Source organism: Gavia stellata, chromosome 7, assembly GCF_030936135.1.
Source record: "Gavia stellata isolate bGavSte3 chromosome 7, bGavSte3.hap2, whole genome shotgun sequence".
Classification (NCBI taxonomy): domain Eukaryota; kingdom Metazoa; phylum Chordata; class Aves; order Gaviiformes; family Gaviidae; genus Gavia; species Gavia stellata.
The window spans coordinates 6,262,480-6,280,295 of NC_082600.1; the positions used below are offsets into that span (position 1 = coordinate 6,262,480).

Consider the following 17,816-nt stretch of genomic DNA (forward strand, 5'->3'; position numbering starts at 1 on the left):
CCGGTCTGACGTCCTTGATTTTGTATCTGTATCTTTGGTCTGATAGAATATTTAGACTGTTAATAGGTGTGAGTTTCTTTTTCTCATTAGAATCGAATGCTTTGTTACTCCATGATAAGATTTGGAAGTATATGAGGCTGCTGTGACTTGGTGGAAATTCCTGTCACTGTATCTCAATTATATTCTAACAATTGAAGTTTTAACAAGCTAAGCCTGATATTGTAATTAAGAGCGTGTAGGCGCACCCCGGCACACTTGCCAAGAGTGCAGAGTTCAAAAAGTCCAGTAGTCTTTTCCTGAGTAGCAGGACAACCTGTATTCATCTCAATACCGATACAAAATTTTAAATAAAAATTGCATAAACTGCATTATGAAGCTGAATTTATGTTAATACCAATGCTATTTTAGCATGCTGCTAGTGTTGTATTTATAAATACAGCTACAGTGTAGACTATGGTTGGGGGATAATTTGGGGGAACTAGAAAACTGGACATCTTTATAGGTGGAAAGGAAGCTCCGGGAGCTTTGGATTCCTGAAAAAGAAATATGAATTTTGGAATTTTTTATTAAAACACCATAGGTGTTTTTGCTATAACAAATGGCAGTTGAAACAGTTAACAGTGTTGAGATATAAATATTCATCTTTCATGTTTCTGAACTGAGTCTCTGCAAACTCAGGGATTCAAACTGCATAGGCTTACATTCACTCTGTCTCATCAGTGTTACCTTCTCAAACATAGGATTTTAAAGGGAGAAACATAGTTTACCTAGACTGTAACTGATCCTTATTTTCACTACATTTGTAGCGACTCATGTGTTTACCGTAAAAACTTTCTCTTGCTCAAGGTAGCAGAAGTGGTTGTATTGCGGTCAGTTCGGTGATTTTTTGATACGTATTTAATAAAGAGGGCTTTTTATTTTGGTTGTAGTTTAGTATTCTATGTGTTGTTAATAAAGTGCTACAGTTGAAGTAGAGAGAGAAAAAACCTGCTTAATATTCTGATCTGGAAGCCCAGTTCCAGGTATGCCCTGGATTGCATCAATATCCAAACTCATATTAAAATGTATTTTCTTTGCCTTGGAATGGCTGATGTTTGATTTGCCCTGTTCTTTAATTATAAAGTTTCAGATTAAATATTAAGCATGATACTTGGGGCTTCCTGTGAGTAAAATCGTCCTTGCCAGGTGTTTTGCATTCAACCATGTTTGAGTCCATTTGATTGATAAAGATCTTATTTTCCAAATTATTATTATAAATACAGTTTCATATGCTTTTTGTATGCTATTAAAAATTAGATATATACTAAAAAGTTAATGAATATCTTTCAGGTGGTCCTGAAGGGGGATAACTCAACGCAGTTAGTACAAGATGACCAAGTGAAAGGACCTCTAAGAGTATGTATATTGCATGCCTTTTTTTTTGTCATCACATAATTGATTTGTAAGATTCTAGATTTTGATGCTGTTTAGGTGCGTACCTGTTCTACAGAGTTTAAATCAACAGGAGGAGGCTCATTGCTTTAGGTCAGATTGATTCTGAGTAAATAGTCTTAACTCTTGTAGCTTTTAGAGACAGTTTATGCTTCTCCATGTAGTATACTCCATACACAAATGGTTTTGTATGCAATGATTTTTATATCTTGTAAGATGCAAAACATCATAAGTAATGGAGAACTTGATTACGAAGCTAAGTTCAAGCCCGTTAGACAATAGTAAATATGATTGCTCTAACAGAGTTTTAAAATAGTTGGTGTATTTTATATAAAAATATGTGTTGATTTGTATTTTTGTGTGTTACAGTTGTCTGCTAAAATACATAGCTGCATTATAAAACAGTGACTGCAAATGGAGCTCTTTGGAGGAGATCATCTTTTTTTGTCTTTGTCTTTTCTCTAGCTACTGCAAGAACACCGATGAATGTTGTAGGCTGCTAATGGCATTCAGATCTAGTTGATAGTGTAACAATGTTTAAAGTAAAATAAATAGAAGTAATTGCGTGCACATCAGTAATAAAGTAATATTTACTTTGATTTAATATTTGAATATTTATTTCCAATTAGCCTTCTATTATTTCTTGTGATGATGTAAGTTATGCTGAAATTAGATGTTTCAAGTTTCTTACTGCTTTACTGTCTACTTAAAGTTCAGCCTGCATGCTTAAGGACCTTTGTTCTTACCAGCTAAGTACTAAATTTTATGAAGTAACATTCAGCTAAAATGAATCTCAAAATGAATCTCTAAAAAAAAAATAAAAATCTGGTTTGCCGGAAGAAATAATGTGTACATGTGTTTTTCTCCATTATGTGAGTTTGGGATTGCATGTAACCTTGAGATACTCTTTTTTGCAGGTTGGTGCAATGGTTGAAACCAAAATGCCCGATGGATCCTTTCAAGAAGCTGTTATCAGCAAGTTGACAGATGCTAGTTGGTATACTGTAGGTGAGTAGCCACGTGCTTTCATTTACGGTCTCTAATCTTTGAACAGTATCTTTCTAATTATAGGTAATAATGTAAGTAATTATATATTGTATTTTAAGATCAGCGATAGATTTTGTAGAGGACTTTTTTTAAGTCTTTCAGGTCTTGTTTCCTTTTCCATTTAAAATAGGGTAATAATTATTTGTTCAGGGGGGCTGTTGCAAAGGTAATTGCAAGGCTGAACAATCAAGTTTTGTTTGGCACAACGTATGTATACTGATGTCAGTTTCACTCACTGGAATTCAGAATAATTTTTGCAGATTTTAAGACATAAACCTCGTGATTGTACTTCTGACTGAAAACCTGTGGCGTGTAATGTATGACTGAAATGCAAGCCTTCTTTCACTATATGCAATCTGGTACACAAGAAAAACATTGGTAGCACCACTATGCATTCTGAAGCTATTCCTCTGTTTTGTGTAGAGTTGAGGGTCATGCTTTGTATGAAACAATAGAAGGGATTTATTTATTTATTTTAAGAAAAGAATTGAGACATCACACCTTAAAAAGAAGAGAGAGGACATTCACTTATAATGAGAATAACTGTTTGCTTTAAAATAATTTTCAAATAGTGATTATGTCTAAAGTAAAATAGAAAACTACTTTGCTTCTCATGTTGGAGGCTCATGCACCTTTCAGTTACTGAAATAGAAACCTCAGAATGCAGGGTCAGCGAAATTTCAATGTTGAACAAGAATTCATTGCAGGATACATTTCTATATTTTGAATAATCACAATTGCTCATTCTGATCTCTAGATTATTCTGAAACAGCTTTAACAGTAGAATGACAAAACCCGGCAACATTCAAGTAATACTAGACAAGCAAATAAAACCCCACAGTATTTGAATCAAAGAGCTTTGCAAGCACCCGTCCTTTTTTGCACAACTTCTTACAGCAGTGTAGCATTATATTCACTAATAGTAGCGTGGGGGGAACGTGCTCCTCTTAATTGTCCTGTACTTGCTACTGTTCGGCATTGCTTTCGAGATTGCTACTTGTAAATTGAAACGGTTTGTTTTTTACTAGCTGCCTTGTATACTGAATGTATTCAGCTTTACTTCATGTCCTTTTATACTTTCTTGAGGAGTCCTCTGTCACATGAAGTGTCAATTATTTTGATTCGTTGACACCTTTTTTAAGATATAAAGAAGATACTGTCAGTAATCCGACATTTCCATTGCAGTAGGTGAGGTTATGTCGTCTTTGGTGGGATCAGGATAAGGCTTTCACTGCAGATAATTTGGAAGGATTTATCACTTTATTGTTATTGCGTGCTTTAAATATAAGCTAGTTGACTTACCAGTTGACAAAGCTCACTGCTCTTTGCATTTTTCTTCAAGATTATAACATTGCTGTAAAATTGTAGATTTAGCTGTAAAATTGTAGTGTATGTCAGGTCAGGGAGGAAAGGCAGGATTATTTTGGAGTGTAGAAGTTTTAAAATCTACTTGGGTTAGTGCTATGATGTGATATACTCAATGAAGAATACTGAACCTTCAACTTTGCTTTATATTGACTTAGAGGTTCACCATTCTGATACAGAGGAGATAAACACAGTCTTGCACTAATAATTTCATGGTTTATGAATTAGTATTTCCATTTTAAAACTTACTTATTTTAGTTTTAAATTAGCATTTTTAGCTAATTCTGTTTGAATTTGGACCAGAAGATTTACATAAGTAAGCCAACCCTACATATTCCTGCTTCAGTGATTAAAAATGGCTTTAAACTATTAATTGATAAAACAAATGTATTTGTCTTCTTACCTTTGACAGGTGAACTTTAAATCCCCTGTTTTGGGGGTGAATTTTGTCTGTTTTTTCTTTTTTTTTTTTTTTTTCTTTTTCCTTTTCTTCTGAGCACTACTGCCAAAAATCTTTACTTGATGAGCAGGTAATTTGAACGGTGAATACATGCTCTGCCCTGTATTAGTGGATTGTTGTTTAGATTTAACAAGTTGTTGAACTCTCCCCAAGAATGTAAGAGAGAAATCATGCATGCCATGATTTTTACTTTATACGTTTATTCAAGTGCAGTTCCTCAGAAACTTGAACCAATGGATTAATTTATTATTGTACTTTTCTTCCCCCAAAAAACATTTTTTGACAGGCGGAATAGGGAAAATAAACTCATATGTTTTCCATATGCAAATGTATTAAGACTGCTAGGATTTTGTAACGATTTTGAGCTGGGGGCATGTATGGGAGTTAAGTAATCTTATGGTAAGTTAACATGCAGTATTGTAATATGTCACATAGAGTAAATATACCCATGACTATGAAAATACAATTGTAACATGTTGGAATTGTATTTAGATCTTATGAACATTTTTGTAAGTTGTACCTGGTGGTGTGCTTATTGGTGTTGAAAGCACAGGTAACATTGACCAAAGGAAGCAGATCGTGAAATTTACGTCATTGAAAAAAAAGGTTATTTTACCTTTTAAAATTGGGGAAGTGTTCTAGGTTGAGTACAGAAACATTGAGGTGTGAAAAATAAGCCTTATCTTTTGCCTGCTGCTTCCATTGTATCTTTGTAGAAGGTTTTGGATTGATACTAGGTGTATGTGTGTGTTGCTGTGAAGCAAGCAGAGTTGAACTGGTTCCTTTTTAATAGCTGGTGGGCTGTACTACTTGCAGCCTTATGGACTGATTAAGTCAAAGCTAAAGAGTTGAGAGGGAAGTAGATTAAACAGCCTTCAGGTTTCTAGAATATCTTCCTGAATGTGGTCAGGCTTGAGATGGAAAGCACATGGGAAAGCTTGTGTTTCAGTGTATGTGCTTTTCCTGTACTATTTATTGTCTGGTTTATGTAGCATCTCTTTCTTGGTGATCTAAAAGTAGTCTGATATGCATAGGGAAACAAGTAATATATACCGACAAACATTTTCAAAGTATTAACTACAAAAATCTAAAAAATCTACCAAAACAAACCATATTCATGTCTAGTTAGAAGTGATGATGTTCACTTTTGCAAATCAGGTTCTTTATTTCAGGTGGGTATCTGAAGAAGAAAAAAAGTAATTTGAAACAACTTTGCTTTGTTCAATAAGGTGAACCAGTAGAAATGTTATGTTGAATTTGCTGTAGTAGGTTACTTTGCCACCAACGTAATGAAGGAGCCACAGTGATGATCGGTTAGTCTATTTTAACAGTATCTCCTCTCTATTAGTGGCATTCATGTACCCAAAATAAATAAGGATTTATTTGTATTGTAGCTGCCATGGAATCACTTTTTCACCTATTTTTACCTAATAATGATGTTACTGTAGCCATTTAGTCATATTGAAATTTTCAGCTGTGATTTGGAAATACTTTTGAAATTACCTTTGAAATTCAGCTTTTCAGTATAAGTAAGTGAAGAAACAAAAGCTGTTTGGAGTGAAAGTTTAACAATGTCTGGAAAATGCCATTGCACAAGTCAGCCCTCTCATCTGCTCAATTCAATCTAAAGTGGGATGAGAGTTAATAGCGGTTTAAGTTCTTTGGATAACAAATGGCTCAGTTGGATGTTTTAATCTTTAAAATGCAATTATTTAAAATGAACTTATTAATTTACAAATTTTAAAGTGCTGCATTGATGCTTTTGAAGTGCCGAATATATTGCTAGGTGATAATTGCGTAGCATTAGAAGGGTCTATCGGATCTGCTTTCAGCTGAGCCATGTTTGAATTATGGCTTGCTTAGCGTATCATCCACCTGATTCTCTGTTAACTTGTAAAATGCTTTGGGTAAATACTGAAATAATGTCTGAAATGACTGGGGGCGGGGGAAGAAACCACAACTCAGACCACACTTTACAGAGTGCATAGTTGTATTTTCTTTCTTTCACATTCTCTCTGGAATCTTACAAGCATTACCAGAATTTCAGAAAACAGAAATCCTTATGTATGTGTTCTTTAAGGAAACACTTTTGCATCACTTCTGTACAGAACTAGAAGCGAGGTAATGTTTATATAAAAGTGAGAAACAGTATTTCAGTTGAGCAAGCATCCAAAGGGTTGCTGTTAGAATGGCCTTATTTAGGGCCCCATCAAAACAAAAGTGTCATCTCTCTTTTGACAAAACTCGGGTCAATAATCTGTATGTGCTTAGATTTCATTAAGTGTATGTAATTTAACCATATCTACAACTTTAAACAAAAGAAAAAAACAGATCAAATACATTGAGCCTTGTGCCTTGTATTTTGCTAGATAAAATCATGGAAGAGTTTTTCTAAAGAGAGAAAGTGAAAACATGTATTAACTTTCAGTAATTTTTCCTCTGAAATGAGTAGGAAATAAGGAGAAAAAAAACAAAACAGTGAGAGTAATTTGCAGTTTCTAGCAAACCTTGCTGTCAACAGTAGGGCTTTATATACTGTTTAGAGTGAAAGGGAGCATGAGTATTTTTTGAGAATTATGGCTTTCGGGCTTCGTAAGAGAAGACATGTCTTTTCTCCTTTCAAGAGTTATCATGAAATGGCAGAATATTTTAACATAAATAGTAAAGAATTTATTTTTCTCATTCTTTTCAACACTGTGTGAGTCTGCAAAGCCAACAGTTTTTCCTTTTTGGCTCTAGTACGGTGTTGTACATCAACATGGCCCAACTTTGGCTGTGCTGTGAGCCAGACATGGCTTCTGAGACGGCTCTGTGAGCCCTGTACCTCTACTTCTGCTGCTCTCTGGCCTCACGTGGTGGTAACTTCCTCTTCTCATTTAGTCACTGTGGCAGTTTGCAGGGAATGCTGACTGAGTGTGTGCTGGGAGGAGTTAGATACATGACTGCTCATCCTCGTGCAAGTGAAGTTTTGGGTAGTCTGCTTGAGTTGTTCTGGAAATGAAGTATAGTTTCAGCCACCAGTTGCATCACTCTGGGGTACTGCATTTAGTAGGGGAGGTGACAGAAACAAAAGGTATTAAGTATTTGGTTCTAGTCCTCTTTCATGTTGCATGGGTTTTGAAAGTTCCCGTTCATAATTCTGAGAATATCTATCAGAAAATGAACCAACAGTGATGTCCTAGGAGTTTCAGGAGCAGGGTTGCTATCAGGAGCTATTTATAGTCACATTTTCCTGTTTTAAAAAAAGTTTTCTGAGGCTGTGTGGAGATATCTGTGCTAACAGGAAAAATTGACTGGGTCCTGGCTCCACTAACATGTCTTATTCTTGCATGAAGGGTGATAAAAGCTATCATTGCCACCACAGTCAGTTGATTTCATCCGTGCCAGAGGCTTGTCAGTTTGTCGTCTTATAATTTTAACAGCACACGTTTTGTAGTATGTGCAAGGCACTAGTCACGTTTGTGTGTCTGGTTTGACCAGTTCTTCCCAGCATCCTGTTGAGTTCTACATCCCAGAAGCATCACTTCATCTGGCTGTGCATGTGTCATCCAGGAACCCAAAACCACAAGCGTGGCAGCGGAACTGTCCAGTTGCCCCCATTTTGCTGGTGCTCTCTACCACCCTGACCCACCATAAATTTGTTATTTTTGTCTTCAAAATGTTGCTTGGGTGGATTTTGAAGGAAACCCTGAATTTGCCCGGAGTCTGTCTGTGGGACATACTGTTGTTTAAGTGCACCTGTGGCACATAGAAACTGTGCAGTAGCTGTGTTGGTTGCTTTCTGGAGAATCTAGAAAAAAAGAATAGCACCGCGTTTTGCAGTTAAGCGTGTTTAGGCAATGGGCAGGTAGAGGAGCAGATGTGTTGTTGAAAAAGTGTATTAACTGAACCTTGTTACAAATCAACTGAATAGAGCCTTTGGTTATAAAACCACCCTTGTTACAATGTGGACTGAGTGTTAAAAAAAAAAATTGCGTACAAACAATACTGTAGGGAAAGCAAGGAGGTAGATTTTTTTTCTCTAATCTCTTTATAAGTAGCAATAGTAAGATTACTGTAACATCTCAGAAAAAGCAGTTTCAGACAGTAGCTTTTTGTTTGTAAGGTGACAGTATTCTATGAGTAGACTCAAAGGTCGCACTGCAGTGTTTTCAGTGATATTTCATATACGTTTCTGTAGTGGAACTGAAGTTCATTTAAAATTGTATTTTTTAAAAAAAAATGGGTTCTGTAGTCTCTCCAGTAGCACAGTACACTGCACTATCTTGCTCTTAAGCCCTCTTACAGTGATGAATCGGTAGTTAGTACAGTCCTTGTCTACAAGGTCATTCAACAAGTCTTGCATGACTCTTAGTACTTTCTATATTGTTTCCACAGCTGAAAAACAAAAATCTGCAAAAATTGCCTGCATTCATCGAGACATTCGTAGATAGCATCTCTGATAGTTCACAAATTACTACTTTGTCAGGCAGCTAGCAAAAATAATTAAGTGTGCATAGTGGCACTGGATCAGTTTTTACTTGTTGGTACGTACTTTCATTGTCTTGGTAGATTTAAAAGTTTCTGAATGGGATGAGGAATGAGAAGAAAGGTTTACTTGCTATGCAGTACAGAATCTCTCCTCCTTTGGGCAGCAACAGTAACATAACTTGTTGGATTTAAAGTTAGCAAGCAGATGCAGCCTTGAGGGTGGTTTTTCCTATTCACTTGCCTGTTACAGGACTGCCTTGTTCTGGTCACACTGATTGCTCTGTGTATAAGTAATATCATAACTGCTATGAGGATGTTATTGCTAATGTCCTGCTATGTTCTCATTTTTCTTGGTTTCTTTATTATTTTTACAATCTTAGGGATATTTATCAACAAGATGTAGTTAAACTGATCTGCAGTATTTTGTGGCAAGTTTTTTCACAGTTCCTAAAAATTATTTTGATTAGTTGACTTGTTAATATTTCTTATATAAATAAACGAGAACTGATGTTGAGACAGCATTTTTGTGAGGACAGGTTTAGTATTATTTTTGTTAATGGCATATATGGGCCTGCTGCGGACAGGGAGTGGAGGATACCTGCTCATCAGTAGTGAGTTGGAAGTTGTGCTGTTTAATGCATTTTTGAGTTACTCAACTTTTAATCGAGAGGATTTTATTCTAACTTTTGGGAAGTGCTGCATTGATTCCCACTGGGAAGCTTTGTTTTTCTTTTTCTGTCATAGCTTTGGCTTGCCTAGGCTTCCACAAACAGAAAAAAAATCAGTTCTGTTTCTTTCCTGTTATTATCGACAAGGTTGGGATGCAGCGAAATTCTGAAAATTTCCACCTTGTTTCCACTGTTTAAATATGGAGCATATTGAACTCCATTTTTGGGACTAGAAGAAGCATTATAACAGAGACTGTTTCCCCAGCTTATGCTGCTTAGTCATCTTTTTTCCCTGTCTGTCAGTGTTCGTGATTAAGCAACATACTTGGAAGAAAGGCCTCTGGCCAGCAGAAATGTTGCTTTTCTTTCTGTCATTCCTACTTTGTTATACTGACTCTTACATAGTAGTATATAGGTTCCTGGCTAGTATGTATCATTCTCTCTCCAGAAGTATTTACTGAAGTAGTCAGCTGGTACACCCTGGTTCCCTAACGCCTACATGCCCGCTGCAAGATGAGACGATGGTAGCATTTAGAAGGCTTCTGCTTTTTCATACTTGTTTCTTTGGAAGGACAGTATTGTAAGTTCCTCTTCTAAGATATATATTGTGGCACTGTAAATACATCTTTTGATGACTACGCTACATGTGTATGGGGAGATATCTTCCTCTCTTCCATTTCTGTTTCCTTCCCCCCTCAACACAACTGATACTGCTCAGTATTCTTTCTTATGGAATACAACTTCTAGAATTTCTGCTGTTGGAGAATTTGGAGTTGTAACAATAACCTATTTAAGGAATGATAATGTAATTAATACAAGTTATTCAACATTTAAATTAACAGTTTTTAATTTGTCTGTTTGTTAGTACTAGGCATTTTAAGTAGAGTTAAACAGTCTTAACTTCTGGATGAGGTTGAAAAGAGGAATTAATTTGCAGCTTAGAGCATATTCTAAGAGTGTTTTAAGTTCTTCTGATGTCACCGCTATCATAGTATCAAAGTATCACATAGCCGAAAACCGTGCTGTCTGCCCTACTGCTTATATTTATGAAATCCTTAATATGTTAATACTGTACGTTGAAAAGACATTTTCTTAAAGCCTCTAGGACTAGCATTAAAAAGTCATGCATAGGGTGGCAGTAATATGAATGGTAGTTTTGATGAAGTAGATTTTTCTTAAAAGTGAGATGGAAACCATAAGGCCTACTTAGTTTAATAAAGGTACGTATTTTTGAAGGTGCTGAGACTACCAGTGTGTGTTTCTGCTTACCCTTTCAATAAGGCACAAACAAGTATTTCACCCTAGAAGAGAAGCAAGTTTAAAGTAGCTACAATTACAAAATATTTCATGCATTGTGATTAATTGGAGAGACTTCTTACTTGGCCCCACTTTAGTAATTCAAATAATTGATATATTTGTATGAAAAATGGTGCTATCCTTTCTCCATTAACACTTTATAAAGTGATCACTAATTCAGATAAGAAAATCTTTCTTTTTATGCTGTACTGTTACATACTTTGTTGTTCTGCAAAGATGTTGTCTTGCTTTTGAGTTGTACAGCTATGCTGTCAGCTGCAGGTGCATAAATTGTTGTGGAATGAGCGGACAATTTCTCATATATTTAAAAACTCTTAAGTGGTCAAAGAAAGTTTCAGTTTATCCTTGAAGCAAATAAATGACTTTGAAAGACCAAAAATACCAGTGCCTTCTGTTTCTGCCTCTCATGGCCCTTCTACCTCTGCCCCTACTGGTCCCCATCAAGACAGAAAATTAAATGTAACTGTCACTTTTCTATTAATTATTTTAAAAATGCAGAGTCTTTTTAAGTAATGATGATGCTATGGTATTTCCTTCTATATAACACCACTTAGTTTTTGTTATTGAGAATTCTGTTGTAATTGTCTAAAAGCATTTTCTGTACTGAGCAGGTGATATCTGTAGGGATAACCAGACACAGACTTGATAAAAGTTTTCTAGTTTTGTCATTCGTGTGTGTGTATGTATTTGCATACATTTACATGAGACTCTTGGGGGTTGGATATGTTGACTTTATCCATTCTTTTAACCTGAATGAGAGGTGAGGAGGAAAGAAACTTCAGTCCTGGAAGAAAATCACCAAGGTAAAATGGAACATATTGGACTTTATTACTTTGAAGGAATTGTGCACTCTTCCACTCTGCCGTGCATTTCCTTTGCCCCAGGCAGGACGCTCACGTGGCTGCTGAACAGAGATATTTTTCTACACTTTCATTTAACGGTTATGCCAATTCCTTGGCCTGCTGCAGTTCAGGAAGGAGGTCTGAGAATTTGTGCTTCTCCACCTTCCTTTCCTGAAGTTGTGTGATAACTGCCTCTCGCATGAAAGAAAGTACTCTGTCTTTCTGGGATGAGTGGCTTTCCTTTTGGGGGCAGGAGAGGGGTTTCAGAAGGGGCTTTGGGGTTTTTTGTTTTCCTTTTTGTAGTCCACTTGTTTTAGTTTTGGAAAATGTGGCCTAGCACTTTTTCCCTGTATGGCAAGGGACAAGCAGCTTCTGTAGAACAGGCCACTGTTGTACCTTCAGCTAGAGAAAAAGGAGAGAAATGGCAGGAAAAGGCTTGTAGGAAGAGGGCTGCTTTTGAAGCATGGAGTAGACTTGTCTTCACTCAGGTATGAAACTGGGGATAGTATTGAAAGCACGACTGCCAAGCTCTGACAGCATACTCATGCTTTCCTTGTCTCTGGGTCTAAGGGGTGATTAGGAAAACTTAATTATTCAGCATTATTTTTTTTTTGTCCATGGAAGTGAAATATAAATTTATTAAGTTGACACTTCTGCAATTGCAAATACACTTTTGCAATCTATAATTGTCTCATATTGGTCAGGAATATCTAATTATGTGGCTTTCAGAGTTCTAAGATAACTTGCGTGTTTGTTGTAGTTGAGGAAAGCAGAATATCTCACACAGTTCTTAATTGTCATAATTTCCTTATGTGCCCTAATTTAAGTAGACTTTAGTGTGTTTTACTAGTGCATTTTACGTAACACTCAGTATTTATAAGATTTTTTTCTTTTAGGGATGAAAAAATTGTATATGTCATAAAAAAATTGAAGTTTGGGAGATGATATAAGAAATAAAAGTTTCGAGCATTTTATATGCTTTACAATATGATACAGAGGCTCTTTGCCAACTGGCTTCAGTTTGGAAGTTGTTCTGCTTTATGAATGGCTTGCTTGATTTCTTCCTTTACTATACTAGCTTTAATTAAATAGGTTGAGCTTCCAAAATTGGGGCTAAAATAGACTCTTTTTTTTTTTTTTCTTTACTGGCAAGTATCAGGTTCTGTTTACTTTTTTCAGTAAAGTTACCTGTTGCCAGTCACCAGCCATTTGTCCCCTAATATGATTATTTGTGAAAAATTAGTACTTTGACTTCATTTCTGAATGTCTTTTGAAAATATTATGAACTAGTATAGCTAATTACGCGTAGAGGTATCTGCTGTTCTTAAAATACTAGGTTTTGGAGGGGGAAAAGTTAGTTGCTTTGTGTGTACCACTATTATAAGTCATTAAGATAATTCAGTAGTGGAGCATACCACAGCAATGTATCTACTCTGAAGATGGAGGAACCTTAAAGTGTCTTATCAAGCTTAATTAAATTTGTATTCATACCTTTTTATATAGTTATTATTGCAGTCCATGGTTTTAATCTAAGATCATGAGAATGTGACTGTTCTATTTAGTTATTTGACAAACAAAATCAGTGCTTCTCTTGCTGCAACCAGTCTGTGTTTTTGCTAACGATACACATATATGTGATATTCATGCTAGCTCAAGAGATTTTTTTTTATTTTTTTTTTTTTTAAATAGAAGTATGGCAAGATTATCATACTGATATGCACAACACTCTTGAAATTTATATATTTTTTTTAAGTTCACTACTGGACAAAGCATGTTTCAGGTGGTTTAAATATAGAGTAGTGTTTTGCACTTTGACCCATACAAATAAACTTTTACCTTACTGGTATGCCAGACTGCAGCCACCTGGTCTCTGCTCTTTGAAAAGGGCTTGTTCACGTGGCTCAGAGGGTGGGATCTGAATCAGTGGGGGGAACTAGTAACTTTTCTTTCCCTTTCTTCAAGGAAGTTTTTGTGAAAAGGTTTTATTTAATCTAAAGAGTAGATGTTTCTCAGGCAAAGCTTCCAAATAGCCTTGTGGCATTCTAGTTTTCTTCAGCTGTGTGTTGATGGAAATTAATGGAACTTCCCTTTCACTTATACATGAGTTTTAAGAGAACAGGATGTCTACTAAGTATTCTTTATAAATTGGTCAGAGTTACAGTTGCAAGTCTCCAGTACTCCCACTCTCTTGGTAGCACAGTATTGATAGTGTAGCAAGAACTATCACATGCTTGTTTTTCTTTCTATTCATTGTGGGGTTGTTTGTAACAAGAGCGAGGATTGAAAGGTGGCATAAGTAAGGAATAAATGGATAGGGTAAAAACCAACCAAACAAAAAAGCCCCAAAACTAACAAAACCTTAAGATTGTTAAATAATAGTAACTGGTATGCAGCCAGTAGCTATGGTTTAAAATGTGCAGTGTATTGATCAGAAGGATGTCTAGATTAGACTGAGATTATTGAATCCAAAAGCCTTACTTAATACTGGCTTGAATCTCTGTGTGAAAATGTTATCTGTTCTTAGCCTGGATCTTGCATACTGCCCTTTATTTTGCTTGTGAACGAAATAAATGTTTAAATGGAGGTCCTGGAAGTCATGTTGTAGGGAATGTTCTAAATTGTGAGATAAATACTAGACTTGTTTTGTCAGCTTGGGAAATAGATCTGATCATCTTGTGCCAATGTGTTTTCTTGGCTTTGTACTAGTTTTTGATGATGGTGATGAAAGGACCTTGAGAAGAACTTCATTATGCTTGAAGGGAGAAAGGCACTTCGCAGAAAGTGAGGTAAGACAATGATGGACATGCAATGAAAACTAAGTAGGGGGGTTGTTTGTTTTTTAATTAGAAGAAATTGCAATTTTGTTTCCTCTTGTTCCATGTAGACACTTGATCAGCTGCCACTAACCAATCCAGAGCACTTTGGAACTCCAGTTATCGGGAAGAAATCTAATAGAGGAAGAAGATCTTCTCTTCCTGTGTGAGTTTTGATAGTTGCTTTCCTTTCCTTTAGGGTCCTTTGCTAAAACTGAAGTAGTACCATCGAAGCTGTAATGGTCTGAATGCTCTAACATGTGAGTTGTATGCACAGCTTATGGACTTAAGCAATTCGGTTCATGCAGACTGGTTCATATGTTAGTAGTATTATGAAATTGCTGGTTTTTTTGCTTGTAGTAGCCTTAAGAATGTTTATGCTTCTTTCATATAATGGGAACTCATGTGCCAGGAAATGTAGGATTTTTAACCTTCTTTATACTGTACAAAGTTGGAAAAAAAGGTGCTTTTAAATTTCTGGGGTAGACACTATTTCTCTTTGTTTCATGTCTGTGCACAATCAAATCCTTGTTCATGCCTCCAATTCCAACATGATGCTGTTGTAAAATACTACTACTTGGAAAGAATTTATACAAAATTCCTCTTACTAAGTAAGTGCACTTAATATTTAAGTGTATTTCAAGGAATTTCAGCTCTTAAAATTCTAATTTGGTTTTTGAAGCTTTGCAGAACAGGAAGAAAGATTGGTTGTAAGCTGCAATTGCTTTCAAATATTAACTTCAGATGAAAACTTTAAAATACTGTATGTTTTAATAATTCAGTACTGAAGATGAAAAGGAAGAAGAAAGTAGTGAAGAAGAGGATGAAGATAAAAGGCGTCTCAATGATGAATTGCTTGGCAAAGTTGTGAGTGTGACTTGTAATTCTGAGAAGGCAGACTGGTATCCAGCTTTGGTAAGTTGCTTCAGACATTGACATCTCTACTACTAATATATTTTTAGACAAGGATGATATCTGGCTTCTTACGCTATTTGTACAGCGGTTTTCCTGGATAGGATGGTTTGCAAACTTCACAACTTGGACAGCAAAGTTGTGAATGTAGGCAGGCTAAGCTCTGCTGCCTGTATTTGCTAAAAATACAAATATTCTACAGTATCTGTGAAGAGTAGGAGAGCAAAGATTAACGTTTATGTGTAAGTTACAGTTTTATAGTCTTTTAAAACTGCACATAAAATTATTGCTATGTAACAATATTTTTCTTCTAAAAAATAGGATACGTTAGCACTCCCAGGCAGTTTAAGAATGACTAGATGTATGAATTTTAATTGCAGTGGAATTTTTATCGTTTTATATTTAATAATTTCCTTTTTACTTAGACTTTCAGTTTTATGAAATACAAGTTTCTTTCATGCTTGCGTTTACATAAATGGCCAGCTACTCTAGAAGTAGAGGTTGGTGGTTATTTTTACGTGACTGTCCATGTAGGATACAGCTGTTCATTGCCATTGCTGATAATAAATATATATTAAATAAATTCAGGTACAAGGAGACCTGTACTGTAAAGGTAGACACTTTGCAGATTCTTTATACACACGGAAAAGTTTAGGGATGCATATTAAAAGTTGCTTTCTTTAGTAAACTTTCTGATATTGTCAGACAAGCTGAATACACATCTTCTGTCATCCACCAGAGATGTGTTTGTTTTAAAAAAAAATTCTTTGGAGTGTTAAACAGGCAGGTTTGGTTCACTAATTTTTGCAGATTTTATTTACTTAACTGTATATTCTGTAGTCTTCTATGTTGAGTCTTCAGGGTTAGCTGGAAAGAGCTCAGCTGTTACAATCTTCTAACTTAGTCTAACATTTTATTTCCCTGCATGAATCCAGGATCAAAAGGTAACTAACTACATAGGCCAGTTGTCTTCCTTTCCTTGAAAGAACATTATGGTGTAACGTAGGGTGAATAGTTGACAGTAACTTAACCAGCTGTATGTATCTCAGTTTAAAATGTGAAATGTGGTATTGTTGTAGGTGTGTTGATTGTTGTATATCCCTATATTACTAACACAGATTTTAACTTAACGTGGTTCTAACTAGGGAATTAAGTTACTGGAGGTCATGTGCCTGTTCTGTTCTCTGCTGCTTAAGAAACAGGAATGTCTTTTCTTGATTTTTTTTTTTTTTTTTTTTTTTGGGGGGGGGGGGGGTGTAAAATTCTGACTTATCTGAATGGGGTGGCTGGCACAGCTTCTGCTGAGTCCTGGTAGATCCAGAAGTTCATCTGCATTTGACATTTTCTGTCTGTATGTGGACTAGAGCAAAGTGTAAATTTGTTCTGTTTGTGGTAATGCAACTACTGCAAATGCATTTTTATAACCTTTTCAGACTTCTAAAGATGATACTGCTGTGGAAGGATGTGCTGGATTCCACACTGGCTTATGTTATCCACACCTCAAAAAAAAGAAATACTAATTACTTCTCAGTTTGAATGCCAAAGATCTGAATCTGAAATAAGTGGGTCTGTGACTTTTTAAATAGATGCTTTAAACAGGTTTTGTGTGAACAAGAGAAAAAAAGCAGAGTGAATAAACAGGATTCCATGATGTCACCCCAGTAGAGTAGTTTTTGAGTTTACAAATGAAATTGCAGACTTTTCTGGCTTGTACATAACAAGTAAAGTTAATAGTTTGAGGTAAAGTGTTTCTTCAAATTCATCATTGTTGGCCTTAGTAATATAAATTGGAGTAGGTTTCTTTTCTCAGAACTGGAAATTATAATAGAAGGAACAGTAAAACAGCGGTTTTCCTGCTGTCTATCTGTTTTTCCTTTCAACATCAGCCTTTTTTTTTTTTTGCTTAAAAAAAGTGTTTTATTTGCAACTTCAGGTTGTGTCTCCCAGCTGTAATGATGACGTCACAGTGAAAAAGGACCAGTGTTTAGTTCGATCCTTTGCAGATTCCAAATTGTAAGTAATAGCTTACTTCCATTAGATGTGTATGGGAGAAAAATGCAAAACTAATTACATATTGTTTCTGAAGACATTATTTGTTCCAAAAGGAGAGGGTACAATTTTGTGCATTGTTGGTTGTACACATTTGTCATTCATAGTCCATTTCCAGCTAACTACTTCTGTGCTTACTGGCCCACCTTTACATTGTGTGTACTGGTAAGAGTTCATTGGATTAGTAAAGTTTCTGGTGTTTCTTCATTTGAAAAAAAAATCAACAACTTCAGGGGGGAAAAAAAAAGGTGTTAACACTTCAGATGATTCCTGTTCTTTGAAGTGTGAGTTTTGGTTCTAATTATTTCCCTTAATGTCTTAATTATTACGCCTTTATGGGTGTCTGTTGTAGTAGTTTGGATATCTGATTGACTCATTGCCTCCAGTGCCCAGATGTCCATGGCTGTTTAAATAGCAAAGTTTAAAAGTGTTTAATCTACTC

At 35.7% G+C, this 17,816-nt stretch overlaps 1 protein-coding gene across 1 annotated transcript in view; it reads left to right on the forward strand.

Moving 5' to 3' along the window:
• ARID4A (AT-rich interaction domain 4A) overlaps positions 1 to 17,816 on the forward strand; it is a 48,600-nt gene that overhangs the window by 2,546 nt on the left and 28,238 nt on the right. Inside the window, exons 3-8 of the mRNA XM_059819229.1 lie at positions 1,330 to 1,395; positions 2,349 to 2,439; positions 14,307 to 14,386; positions 14,485 to 14,579; positions 15,196 to 15,328; positions 17,259 to 17,338. Coding sequence (XP_059675212.1) covers positions 1,330 to 1,395; positions 2,349 to 2,439; positions 14,307 to 14,386; positions 14,485 to 14,579; positions 15,196 to 15,328; positions 17,259 to 17,338 — 545 coding nt within the window. The remainder of the gene's footprint in view (positions 1 to 1,329; positions 1,396 to 2,348; positions 2,440 to 14,306; positions 14,387 to 14,484; positions 14,580 to 15,195; positions 15,329 to 17,258; positions 17,339 to 17,816) is intronic.